The 14,378-nt window shown below is 47.8% G+C and overlaps 1 protein-coding gene across 2 annotated transcripts in view; it reads left to right on the forward strand.

The window, feature by feature from the left end:
• The window catches only part of LOC120901018 (beta-1,4-glucuronyltransferase 1), an 85,365-nt gene that overhangs the window by 66,561 nt on the left and 4,426 nt on the right, over window positions 1–14,378 (forward strand). For both annotated transcript variants that reach the window (XM_040308699.1, XM_040308700.1), the window contains exons 3-7: window positions 5,644–5,939; window positions 10,275–11,077; window positions 13,311–13,651; window positions 13,720–13,899; window positions 13,971–14,133. In XM_040308699.1, coding sequence (XP_040164633.1) covers window positions 10,760–11,077; window positions 13,311–13,651; window positions 13,720–13,899; window positions 13,971–14,133 — 1,002 coding nt within the window. In that variant the 5' untranslated portion in view covers window positions 5,644–5,939; window positions 10,275–10,759. The remainder of the gene's footprint in view (window positions 1–5,643; window positions 5,940–10,274; window positions 11,078–13,310; window positions 13,652–13,719; window positions 13,900–13,970; window positions 14,134–14,378) is intronic.

The raw sequence follows: 14,378 nt of genomic DNA on the forward strand, positions 1-14,378 counted from the left end.
CTGCTGGCGGACTGACCGATCCCTAAAACAAATCCCGAGCATGCATGGGCCACCACTTCTCTCGCGTCCGTCCCGTGACGACGATGCACCCGTTTGCCTGTGTTGGCCTCCGCGCACCGAATCGAATCGAAGAAAAGCATGCAATCGATGAAAATTACCATACAAATGAACATAAGTTGTTGTCCGAGCTTGGGTCCGAGCATCTCCCAGCACCCCACTATGCACGCGTCGAGCGAGTGATCGCGTACTCCATCGTTCAGTAGGCAGCTCCGGGCCCGGAACTAAAGTAATTCGAGAATAAAAGCCTAAACAAATTGCTCCCAGTTTTCCACGGTTGCAGCCTCCGGTTGCTTGTCACGGGGAAGGCGGTTTTCTAGGCATGTGAGTGGAGACTACACGGGACGATCGCGATTTCACAGGGTGCGCAATTTCCATAATTCTCTCTATCGCTAATGGGAGGCACTGGTTCGGGTTGCGTTCAGTTTGTGTAATGCGATCAGTAACGCTAAGGAACTAAAGGGAAAGATCAACCAAAAAGGAACAAGAAGACACCCTTGGGCTTGGTGTAGCGCACAGAAATAATCTTGGAAGTAGAGGAGGGATGCATTTTATGACGTGATCTTGATCGTATGTTACGCCTGATCATGTTGTTGCATGCGCGTGATAGTGAACCTCTCCTACATGTACAAGCCAGCGTGTCCTTCGCACGGGGGTTCGTACAAGGTCGTTTTTTAAACTCTTCCAACAAAACAGATTACGCGGCATGCGTGTGTTGTGTGTGTGTGTGGTGTAATGTAATCCCTTCCCAATCGAGTTCTGTGTCACGGGGGAGGAGAGTGCACGGAGACCGTCCAAGGGTCTCTTATACATCCCTTGCTGCCTCTGTTGTTCGTGTGTTATCTCCGATGGTAGATCTGATGGAAAGTTGACCGAAGGTCGTCACTCGCGCAAAGGACGAAACCGCAACGCCCGGTCCCCAGCCAATTCGCCCCCACATCGTGCGCTCGTTCGTTCGGGGGCGTTGGGTGCGAAAACCCCCCCTCTAAACACTGTGGAGAGGGCAAGGAATGGTAATCGAATTAGCGTTATGGAATTTCCTGACACCGACATGACGAGTCTAGGCGGGGATAGATTGTACACCGCAAGTGGGCTGGGCCCTGTGTGTTATGCCCCGTGTTCCCTCCCGAGCAAACAGAAACTTCGATACGCAACTTCCACCCTTACAAGGGGGACCGGATGGACGGAAGTCGGTGGGTGTATTTGGGTAAGAGTATATGTGGGCTGTGCGCTGGTGTTTCCATGCTTCCTGTCTGAAGGATCGAGAGCGAAAGTAGCAAAAACACACTATTTGTCGGCCCCATTTCTCCTTGTTGCGCTGGAGAAGGTCCGGACACAATGGGCAAGTTACTGTGCCGGAAGGTGGGGTTGGAGTTGTTGGAGTAGTGAAGGAGTAGTGTTTTTTGTGGGAGGGGAAGTTGGTCACACGTACCTAGAGAGAGGTCACCGACAGCGCGAATGATTTACATAATTAATTATTGATTTAATATTAACCGTCGCCGTGTTAAACGCTCGTTGAACTGGCACGCGTGTGTGCTGGGGATACATTGTGTTGGGTTTGGGTTCGTTTTGTTCTTTTTTGTTGTGCTGGTCTTTTGAAAGAAATGAGTTCATCCAGGGATGAGCAACATATGCAGGCTGAGTTAATCATAAATTGGGAATTCATCAATATAACGCTCAATCAGTTTGAATCCATTCTGCCATACTAGCCATAACCTGAAGAAATTATTAGAGTTTTGTTTATGTATTGTGTTGTCTCAACGATTAAAAAGATGCACGGTTTAGTACAACAATAAAGGCAATTTAGAAAAATTACCTTCATTGATAGATTTATTAATCTATTTTGGAATTAAATTTCCTGTCGTTTGAGGCATCAAACTTCCCAATTTTCTCAATTTCTGAAAAAATATACCCAATATTCACGATTTTGTTTTTAAGTTACCTCTATTCGTAATTGTCTTATTTATCTTTATTGTATACCTCAACTCCATTCGTCAACTCCAGTGGTACAGTCGTTAACTCGTATGACTTAACACTGGATATGGATCTAGAGACCCCCTCAACTCCATGATTAGGGTGTTTAACGAAGTTTGTCATTTGTTTGATTTTGGAGCCTCAGTGCAATCCTTTAAAAACTGCCTTAGAAACGAACTATTAAGTTGATATTTCTACTTATTTTAAACTAATATTAGACTTAAGAACATTCACACGGATCACTGTTATCCATTGAACGAGAAATAAACAATTAAACAATCAATTAAACAATCAATTAACAACATGCCCGTCATGGGTTTAAACCCCAAAAGGACTGTGTCGCCATACGTGTAGGACTGACTATCCTGCTATGGGGGGGTGGGGGGGGGGTAATCCATAAGTCACTGAAAGTCAAGCTCCACTAGTAGTAAAGTAGTATACTTCAACTAGTCAGCAAGTTATATCTGCCTGAAATGATGAGGGCTGTTGTAAGTTCTTGCCAACAGTAATGTTTGAGTTGACATAGTATATCTGATTTTGATAAATTGCCCAACGCGGTCCCATGATACAGTCGTCAACTAGACCGACTCAATAACATGCCCGTCATGGGTTCAAGCCTAGAAAAGACCGTCCCCCCGTAGCAAGGATTTGACTATCCGGCTGCGTGGTAATGCGTTAAGTATCGAAAGCCTGCATAGGCCGGCATGTCCGCGTAGGACGTTACGCCAAATAGAAGAAGAAGAAGAAGAAGAAGACATTGTCGTATAGATTTAAGATCCTCTTTTCCATGAATTACGTTAAGTTAAATTACATTTTTCATTGAACAAAACTTATTCAAAACATTCTTTAATTGAAAATCCCTGGCTTCCACCTCTACTTCATATTTGCATTTCATCATCCAGAAGCGTGTACAAAAGACGCCACATGGAAATAGTACAACGTAAAGTGCGCCATAACATCAACCCATCTTTGCACACACACACACTCTCTCCATCTGTTTCACTCGCTGTTTCGCACACGCACTTTCGTGTGAATTTTCCCGCCTGACACGCCAGAAAACGCAGCACCCCACACACGCACGCAAATGCAAAATGGCATCCCGCCAAGTTTTAACGACAACCGTGTTCCCCGCAGCCAGGGAGGTGGGGGGGGGCACATGCATGCAACCTGTCCAAAGCGCAACGGTTACATTTTATGCATTGTGACACGCGCTCACGCGCCATAGAGGAGAGCCCAAAAGTCCTTTCCGACGCGACGTCAGTACCTGGGAAGATATCGTGCGTAACTTAACGTAACGTAACGGCCGTCCGCCGGTTGGCAACCGTACATTTCCGGTTTTCCGGGCCTCGAAAGGGATGCATAAAGTAGTGTACTTTATTGAGGAGCACTGCACTACTGCGTAGGTTGGAGAGGGGGGATAAAATCGTTGATTTAATTTCCTGTTTTAATTTCACATGGGCCCGTCCTGTTGATTGTGTGACGCACCACATGGGAATTGGTCATCTGTGTTTGGTGTTACAACACTTTTTGTTGTGTGTTGCACTTTCCGGACGTCCGTCATTAAGATCAGTGAATGCCGTGAATCGATCGGAAACGAATTGAACCTATCACAGTGTAGTTCACTTTCATTCCGCTTTTTCCCCCGCTTTTCCCATCACTGTTACTCCAGCCTTACTCCCGCACCCGTACAAAACAGGTAATGCAAAAAGGGAAACCGGTCCAAAGGGTTGGCATAGGCGGGTTTTGGCATGCGCGAGTCCCCGTTAAGCAGCATATTAATGAGCCGCGAACTTATTTATAGCGTCGACTCCGTCGACTCTTTTGCACCCCGGGCCTTTGATTGAAAGCGGCATGGTATGCCTGCTCTTGTGTTCGTGTGGGATAAAAGAAGCCAAGCAGCGAAAGAAAAAGAGACTCTCAGGGGGTGTGTGTGTTTTTTTTTGCTCACCCCTGTACATAGAAAAGGGCGCAACGGTACCGTGAGTTGTTTGCTTGCGTAAAACAGGTTGCACACTTGACGTCTTTGTCTGTCGTGCCACGATTCCATCTCGATTGGTGCACACTATTATCTATTTAATTAACTTTTGCAAGACACCTCCACGCACTATTGGCGCAAATTGGCGAAAAAGGATAAGAGAAATAGCAGGACTTTTCCCTTTTTGCCTTACCGTGAATTGCGTTAATTGTCTCCGGTGCCTCAACCGGCTTGTTCCAGGAGTGTTGGACGTGTTAATTGGTTTTACTGCCTGGTGTGTGTGTATTACCTTACCCAGGTTACATCATAACCCGCAACGGCACGAGTATCGATTAATCTTTCTTACAATCGGGAAAGGGCGAAACAAGAAACATGAGAAATAATAAGATTCATTAAAAGGGAACAGAAGCTGGTAGAGAAAACACACACACACACACTTATGTACGTGCTTGCAAGTCATTAAGATTAATGCATTTCTATTACAATCACCTGTGGTAAGCGTTCATCCAATCCATCAAGTGCATCGTTTTTGACACGCTTTGACGCTCATTTTTCTCTTCTCCCAAACACGACGAGGGAGAGGGTGCACTTTACGGTCGTTTTGGCGCGCTGCATGGCACGGGATTTATGAATTATAATTAATCCACTATCGGTGCCGTAGAGTAAACTCTACACTACCGCGTTGCTGGTTTTTTCCGCCTTTTCCACGACGCAACGCGCCTGTCACGTGCTGTCACATTAGCGCTGAAAGGGTTTTATGCATCTTCCCGGCACTACCTCTGGCCCTTTTGCCCCATTTATCATTTAATTGAGTTAATTTATCGCTGTTACCGCGTTTCTGTGTGTGTTTGTGTGTGTTTGCAGTCCTCCTTATCCCCCTGTTAGGAGCCGTAGCAGCCCATCTCCCATCGATGAAATCAAATTTTCCCATTATTTCCGCGCGCCCACGTGGTTGGTGGCGCACCACCACGCGCTTTTGTGTCGGGAAAATCAAATTGAGTAGCGCTAAAGCCTGTGTGTGTGTGCGTTGTAGTCGCCAGGTGTGTGTGTCGGTTAATTAAACGTTCAATTATGCAAAGAGATTGCCACTGCCGCTGCTGCGTACAGCTCCAACATCCAACAAATTTCGCTCCACCGATAAGCGGAGAGGCTTCAATTACGCGAATCGATGCATAAACACACACACACACACACCCACTCGTACCCGTAGAGGAAGAGTGTGCTATTATCAAATTTTACCCATTTAGCGAATTGGCGAGTTTGATGGTTTTATTAGCCGTGTCTTTTTGTTTCCCCGATCGTTATGAATGCAAAATCATCCAGGGTCTAGGGAAATGAAAAATGAGCTAATCATTTCCTTCCTTTTCTTTTAGCGCTTTCATTGGCTCTACCGCATTGGAAGAGCATTATAACAAAGAGAGAGAGAGAGTGTGTGTTATAAAATATGCACATGCCAAACCAACCAGAAACCAACCGGAAACGAGTTCATTTGTGTGTGGAGAGAAACATTGGATAGAACAATCAAACGGTTTATCTCATTCCCTTCTGCTGCTGCTGCTGCTGCTGCTGTCATTGAAACATTCTTTCTAATATCCTTTTCATGTTTGGTCTCTTTCTCTTCCCTCGTTTTCCCGCAGGATACGATATCCCCATTCTGATTGTGGCCGGGCGCATCGAGCGGATAAGCCCTTCGTATCAGCTGCAGACGACAAATGGATTGTAATTGCTGTCAACGCCATCATTGCCTGCCTCATCATCCGCACCACGGTGGACCAGCACCTTATCGCCAGCAGCAGCAGCAGCAGCAGTTGCAGCGGGAGTAAAGCACCCGAACCTTGTGCTGGAACTGATGTGCCCCCGTGGGGCCCACGGCGGTACCGAATGCATCATCAACAGCGGATGCATTAGAAGGAAGGAGCAAAAACTAGCGCGGGTAAGCATTGCAAACATTACCAAGTTTTGATTTGGTCGTCTGGTAGTGGTAGACGCAGGGGGGGAGTTGGTTTATTTATTGAACGATCTCCTCGCCCAGTGCTTCTTCCTCAACAATCCGCGAATTGTTCCGACCCATCGTCGGTCGGTACGGGGCCAAAAGCCATATTGTCGAACGCTTCTTGCAAAAGCAAACATTCAATCAGTCAGTGCCGTGCCGAGAGTGCCGCACAAATAGATGTGCATTATGTGCCTTCGGCTCCTTCCGCCCCCCTCATTCGTACCAACTTGTCAGCGTGAGTAATGATGAGGTAGATAATGCCGGATCTGCTCATCGGAACCTAATGATCGAATGGCCGGTCGCGCGACAATCGGGCGCTAAATCATCAAAGAACACAAATGATGATGCGAAGAAGGACCGCCGTTTGGCAAAATCGCTCCAGCACACTTGACATTGATTGGATACCGCTAGGATTTTTGCAGCAAGAGAGAGAGAGAAGGAGACAGAACCCAGATGAGTTGAAGTACCGCCGAAGCTGGTGCATATATTTGCACAAACTGCATCAAAACGGTTGAAGCGCACGTTGTGTTGTGCGATTGGGAGATTCGCGGGGGTTATTGACTCGGTAAAGATTAGCGTAATGCGTAGCTCAATTGGTATAGAACGGACGGTCCAGACATCGATATGGGGAATGGGTGTTATTGATGTTGATTGTTAAGAGTTTAACGCGATAGGGGCAGCTAATATGCATAATACGATGACGATTATAAAGTAAACAAAGTGGTAAATGAGTCCTCTGCACTTAAAACTTAACGCTAGAAGAGTATATTAAGTAGAAAAAGCCACGGTAGAGACCAGTTGTGAACGTTTTGGGGTGGTTATTAGTTGATTAAAAAGGTGAATATGGTGTTAAATGGTGGTGAAAGGAGCGTTTTGTTGAGCAGTTTGCATAACTTAAGGCGCCACTGTCCATTTCCGCACGGCAAAGTTATGCACGCCGCATCACCAAACGCCTGTAGTTATGCTATCGTTTCCAACAAAATCCACCCGGAATTCTTGCTTACCGTTTTATGTGTGTGTGTGTTTGTTCAGGCTTTAAGAGACGCCGGGGATACGTGTTAAGCCCAAGAAGTCAATCCTTAAATCTCTCACCGGAACCGAACCGAACCCAAAGATGGAATGTCCATCATGCATCTTGAAACCCCCCCCCCCTCCGCTCCCGACGATTGATGTGTGTCGGAAGCAAACGCCGCAAAAGAAAGATGGAAGAAACATGATGATGCCTTTCGCCTCGGTTGCTGCCGTCAATGGACACCCTGGCGGGCGGTAACTTTTTTGATCCCTTTTCCCTTCGGGACCGCGCTGGGGTCATTGAGTTTTGGAGCTGGGTTTGTTTTGGACAGATGTCACCGACACGAGTAGCACGAAATTTGTAAGGACCAGGGGGGCAGAAAATGGTAGAAGAAATTTTTCCACCGTAGCAATCCTCAGTGGAATGGTGAATGATGCATGAAAATCCTCCCGGGGAAAATGAGGAAAGTGTGATTAATTGGAAAGGTTTCTGTGCAAACATGTCGTCCGCTGGCGAGCCGTCGATGATGAATCGAACTTTTTGGGTGACCTAAAATATCTACACACAAGTAGAAAGTATGACAAGATCCATGTTCCATTTCCAGAGGCAAATGCATGTCCTAAAGCAGAACGAACACAGATCACGCTACTACGTGGTGAGCCCTGATTAAAGCTTAGCGTTAGGGTCTTGTAACTTCTCTCGCCGCAAGCAACAACACACCTGTTGGATAAGATTCCTTTCTCATTTTGGGGCGCAAAAAGTTGGCATAAATCCACTCTGCCCCCCTCAGTGAGAAAGGTTGCTTTCGACGAGCGTTAAGTGGAGTAGCTTTTGGCACATCATAAAACCGCAAACGTGCACATCCTACTAAACAACGGTCGTCGTCGTCATCGTCTTCCAGTCGATACGCTAACACATGTGTGCCGTCAATCCCGAAGCGGGGCACACTGTATCGTGCTGGTCGTGTGGCACTGGCTAGGGCTAGTAATTCATTGACCCTGACCATGGGTCGCGAGGGATCTGTTGCCCCTTTCCCCCATTTATTAACGCGAACGGTGAGAGCGCGGTGGGAAATTTATGACGCCAAAAGTTTGCACACCGACTGGCATTTACACGGAATTACGCTTTGAATACGGTAACACAGAATTAGAGACTTACGGGTTGCCTCGATTCCCCTGATGGTTTGTAACATCGACAGCAATTCATCATTCTCGCGTCTAGTGCATCTCACGATTGCACGTGTGAAACTGTCTATCTTGAAGTCTACATGCTCCCATTCATAAGTGGCGCCACCATCTGCATGAAAATAGCGACAGACGACAGGCGGCATTAAGAATGCACCTCGCCCTGTTAGATGCAGCATATCGTTGCACTAGCGAACCTGCTCACACCCCGCGACACCCCGACGACCCAATTCGAAGCGCGCGCACATCATTATGCAACTGCAGTAGTAGTGCAAGAGTTGCACGGCGTGTGATGATTCCCAGGTTGAGACAAGCACGCGCTTTGATGGCGCCCGAAGTTAAGCCGCACCCCGGGGAGGAGGTGTTGAGGGAAGTCTGTGTTCTAGCGCGCTAGAATTTAAATGTTATTTAATTCGTCATCGTCTCGAGCGTTCTTTGCTGCAGTTTTCCCATGATTATGCGTACTGATGGGCGCAACTTGCTCTTCGCGCGAGGGATAAGGCAAAGTTTTCCACCCCTCCAAGAAACTAAGCTAAACGTTGGCTTGCTGCTCTGTACTTTGAAGCGAACTTCCTTTTTCAACGGTTTCTTCGCTACTGTGCCGGTTCCGGTGTGGAAGTAAAAACCGCGGGAAGCTGTGTCGTACTCGCGCTCCCCAGGTACGATGACTTGTGGAGCAGTAGAAGCAGAAAGCGGGAATAATTCTTGGCCTTTTGGGTCCAGCTTTTCCAGCCCTGAGGGTGGTGGAGGGCCAGCCAAGCGTTGAGGGAAGTAACTGCGCATTCGTTGGACGCAATGGCAAACTGGATGGAAGCCCGGAAAGTCACGTCCGGGCAGTGTCGAAAGCCGTTTAATTGGTATTTTCTTCGGAATTTTCGCACATTAGACGGTGTGAAGAGCGGTAGAGCAGCCAGCAGCCCCAGTGTTACGCCTCAAAGCGTCGGGATAAACGATCATAATTTCAACATCATTAGCCACCACCACGCCAATGGTGCGGAGAGGAAATTGGCTGCAGAAATTGAGTGCTGCTGCGGGTTGAGTGCTAATGTGTAATACGCAGTGCAGGTCTTGCAGATTTTGCAGAGCCGTTGAGCAAACTTACTCGATGTCTGATTGGAATGTGTTCAGTCCCAACAAAAAATACACACTGGAAAGAACCTCTCATTCTATCAAAAACACATCCTCCTAAGCCTTGGAGATTAAACCCCATTTAGCACCAAGCCTTTTCATATGATGTCAGTTTTACAATCCCACCAGCAGCAGCGCGCATACGTTTGTGGTGTTGTTTTATGGGGCCTTGTAGTTTTCTGCCCTCTCATTTAGATATTTTGTTGCAACCGCAACCTTCAACCTTAACCTCGACGATAGCCCCCTTTCGCTATGATCTTCCAAAGAGATGAAGATGACATCAACCTCACCAAGCGGTGATTATGTTTTGTACGCCAATCCTGTGGCTACGACTTAGGGCAACGGAAGCAGCAAAGTTCTGAGGTCTGAGTCATTGGTGTTTCTCGCAAGGCTCCACAACTCATCCCCAGGTGGCAGGTAGTGGCAACAACAAAAACGAAGGCTCCGAATGGTCAACGTGTCAGAAAAGGTTTAGCGATCGCGGCGAAGATCACGCGATCACTGTCTGGAGATGGGAACACATTGGAGCAATGTTCTGTACTTCCAGCTCAGCTGACATCACTTGCGATGAATTTGAATCCGTCTGGAGAACAATCAGACCCCTGGAGAACCTCTCACACACAATTGTGCATTGGAGTTGTTGGCAAATGCGGTGCTTGCTCACCGACTGGCCGACCGATCCAAACGATCGATGTCGAATGTTGAATGGATGATGAATCAATTGCGCGATTCTGACGCGCGTGCATTTGGAGTGGGTCACAGCCGGATTTGTGGGAAGGATCGGTTAGTAGAGTGGAAGAAGAGGGCTTCGAGTATTTACAATAACAATAATAATCGTGTTCCCTTCATTTCATCTGACGCAGTACTGCGTCACACCGTCGCGTTTTATGCCTTCCGATACTGATTTCCCATGTATTTCTCTTCTTTTATTTCTTTCTTCTTACTTTGTAGACTCATCGGTGTGGATGCTGGAATACTGCGTCGCCTGGTCGTACTGTGGATTACAGAAACTGGCACGGGATATTAAAAACGATGACATAGATTCGCCGAGACGTTGTCGAGAACTTGGAGCTTTGTGTGATTTATTGTGCGTTCAAGTCATCGGGATTTAAGTGTCAGATGTTGTTGCTGCTTGGAAGACGCCGAGGACACAACTAGAGCTTGATCAATCTGCTCTAAACCTATCATACTCTCAACAAATTTTGGAGATTACTCAATCTCACCGCACACACCCCAAACGACGAACCCTGCCAGATCCGTTGGACCAACTAGAGCCTACCCAAGCAACAGGAGAGTTCATTAAGAGCACTCCCCGCTGCAACTAGCATACTAGCGCATACCATACCACTTTTTTACGCCAACCCCTTACCCTTCAGTGTGCACCGCCAGTAGTGCGCAAAACCGGCCCCAAGCTGAAGCTCCCGAACGTTATCAGAATGCGTCGCAACTGGCTTCTGCGCTGCAGCATCCTGATCAACGTGGCTGTGGTGCTGTACATCGCCAGCCATCTGCTGATCGGGAGCGGCAACTTTGCCCTCGGCCCGTCCTACATCATATCGGATGAGGTGCTGAAGCAGCAGCAGCAGCCGGCCGCAGCCGCCGAACAGTACAAACAGTATCTGCCGCCCGCCCAGCAGCGGTTGCTCGAGGCGGAGCAGCAACTGTACGAGGTGCAGCAGCAGCAGCAGCAGCAGGCGCAACAATCAGTCCAGCAAGGACACAGCACTTTAGTGTTAAAAATTCAAGAAAATGGGGTAAGAAAAACAGAGCTATTGACGTAAGGTGTCCATGCTTTCAGCACACGTTGCCCTCGGAACGAGGCACATTAGCAAGCAGACTAATGAAGTTTAATGTCACAAACCATACACACACATACACATATCCGTTCGTCTGAAATTGCTCACTCGCGCTCGTTCATTCTTTACACACGGTCCAAATGAAACATTTGGACAGCCGCCGAGTTGGAATGGGGGTATTTTTTTTGGGGATTTTTAATGTCGAAATTCGTCAGTCAACTCGGCGGTGCGTGCGTGCAAGTGGCGATCGTAAATGGCAAAAATGACTAATGGTGTCGACGACGCAGCGTACGTGAGGTGATTGCATGTTGCGTTGTTCGTCCGATTTTAAATGGGGATGCAGCAGCAGCAGCAGCGCGGCGGCGGTGGTACTTGCACGACGCGGTACATGTCCGCTGCAAGTCTCAGTGTACGGATCGGAACAAGTAACACCGATCCTCTGGCTAAAAATAGGATTGCGCCAACAAACTAACAGCACAAACTGCTAGCTGGCTGCGAGTTAGAAAGTTTTAGTTCTTTTCGAGCCTGATGAATATTCAAATCTTCGACAAACGGTGTGATGGCGGTGAAACCCTGATGAACCATGTGGTTTGAAGCTAGCCAAGCTCGGCTGGCAAGCTAGCTCTGCGTTTTTTTTTATGACAGACGAACGGGGATGAACGTTCTCTCGCTTTTTTGGGGGTGTTTTATGGATATTTTATTCCCTACACACGACGACTTCTATATCGCTTAAAGAGGAACCAAACCGCCCGGAGCCCGTCGGTTTCTAGCGCATCTAGAGCATTTGTCTATCCGGACAGCGCCACACTATGGGATTCTTTCAGAGCGGATAGTGAGAAGAGAGCCCAAACCCCTCCCGGCAAGAACAACACCACCGTCGAGCCCAATCTATCGTGAACCGGGATACCGTTAGAGTTGGTGTGTCCCCCGCGCCAGTTATCGATCGGGTGGGGCAATTAGCATAAATAAATTTTGTTGGGCCATTCTTTGGCCGAAGGAAGCTGTAAATCGATGGGCGCGCGCAGACTGGCAAAAAATCTCAGTGCTGAAGAACACACTATAGTGTTGCTCCAGCACACAGGCACACCAATTAGGATCGGAGACTTTGGAGCCACCAAGAAAGCCCAAAAACTTCTCGATAGAAGGTTTTTTTTTGTTTCGCGGCTTTATCTCTGCTTTGCTGTTTTAAAAAAGAAATTTATTTGTTTGCCAATATTTTACTCTGCGACCTAACGGAATCCGATACCGAGGATGCTGTTAAACTTTAAAGCTTCGGCTCAGATCTCCGGTCAAACGTCTCGGGTCTATTTCGTTTCTTTTTCTCGGACATGGGACAAGATTTTGTTGTGTGTTGTCGTGGATTTTATCATTTCTGTCTTTGCAAACACACGCCCTCGTTTTAAACTGTGCTTTACGTGTGTGCTTTTGGTTTGATCAGGTTTGGCAATCACTCTTTATAGGCCGTGTCATATTTACCGTAAGTCTGGCCTGTGTGGTTCCATTTTTTTCGTGTTTTTTTTTTCGGGAAAAACGCCGGCACGAAGACGACGACGTCGTGCGAGATGATAAATATTTGCACAGCGCGCACAAGAGATCCGTCCGCTGACATCGCCTCGGCTATCAATTATGTAGGGCGAGGAACGAAACGAGATTGGAGAGGAGGGGGTGGTAAAGAGACGCCGAATTAAGTTGCCAATGTGACGTGTTCCTGGCCGCGTGTGCTATTACGCGGAGAATACAAATGACCGACGAAGCTTTTGGTCTGTACCGCGCATTAATGGACGCCAGTGCCGCGTTTACCCGGGAGAGGATGGACTGCCAGAGGAGAGAGCATTCCCGGGACGGATGTATGTCATTTGCGAAAGACATTGCTTATGCACCGTCCTTCTTTTGTGTGTCTCCGTTGCGTCCGAAAATCTCTTCCCTGCCCTGGTGTAGGAGGAAAGGAAGGCATAAAGCTCGCGCGGGACAGAAGCGACAGGAAGCGAAGCTGCAGGTTGGCATTCTTCGGGCCATGTGGGAAGAGCCGTTTTGCGAACGTGATTTTGCGATTTAAAGCGATTTCAGCGAGAATCGGGCGGTGGAAAATTGGGTCAACAAGGCGTGGACAAAGGGAAAAAGGGGTTGATTGCGAAACTGTATGATTGATGCGAGAACCCCCTTGTTGTTCTTCCCGATGTGTGCTTTGCAGATTGGCGTGCAGGAAGTGTCCCAGCAATTGCAGCAGACGCGACAGCTCGCACAGAGCGGTGGCAATCAGCAGCAGCAGGAACAGTTGATGCTGGAAGCGCGCGATGTAGATAACAGTAATCTTAATGTAGACGATAGTCGTTTCGATGTGCCAACGGAGCGGAGCACCGTCCGGAAGATGGGCGATGTGCTCTACCAAGACGGTCAGCAGCAGCAGCAGCAGGTGGTGGTGGCAGCGGGTGGCATTGTACCCGTAAGCGTCGGTGGTGGTGCGACCGGTGCGCTCAACGGTACCGATATCTTTTCCACCACCGCGTCCATGGATGCTGACGCGAAGCTGAGGTAAGCTGTGTTAGCGACTCCTTGTGAAGCAACGAGCGCCTTAACCAATTCTCCCTCTTCCAACACAGATCGCTGCTCAACTGCCACGACCGGGACTACGAGCCGTACATCGGGCAGCGGGGCGACTTCTGGGTGATGCGGAACTACATCCGGGCGGAGCACGGCGATCTGCGGTGCCACGAAACCATCACCTACACGACGCACGCCGACTACACGTTTCTGGACAATTTGGTACCACTGCTGGAACGGTAACGGAGAACAATTGGTTGAGCAAAACACCGATCTAGAGCTTTAATTCTATATTTGTTTCTTTCTGCAGGTGGAACGCTCCAGTCAGCCTTGCGCTTCACGCACCCGGCACGGACTTTGTGCCGACGATCAATTCGATAAAGTATCTAAGAGACTGCATACCAGAGAGTCATTTAGTCCGACAGTTTGTCACATTTCATATTTATTTTAGTAGTAAACATATTCCAAAACTCGTAAGTATGGTTTCGAGGGGTTTTTTGCAAGGATTTTCACTGTTTTTCAACATTTTTTGTATGATTTGATCGATTTATTAACAATTTTTCAGTTTCAAATCTTTCCAACGTTTAATAGATAATTTACAGGGGTTTCCGTGTCAATTTCCAATGTCGATATCATTTTCATTGCCTGCGAGACGTTTTTCACCAGCTGTCAAATGTTGTATTGGCATCACGATAATGCTACAGTTCTTCCACATTAT

The sequence above is a fragment of the Anopheles arabiensis genome, chromosome 3 (genome assembly GCF_016920715.1).
Source record: "Anopheles arabiensis isolate DONGOLA chromosome 3, AaraD3, whole genome shotgun sequence".
NCBI classification, from domain to species: Eukaryota; Metazoa; Arthropoda; class Insecta; order Diptera; family Culicidae; genus Anopheles; species Anopheles arabiensis.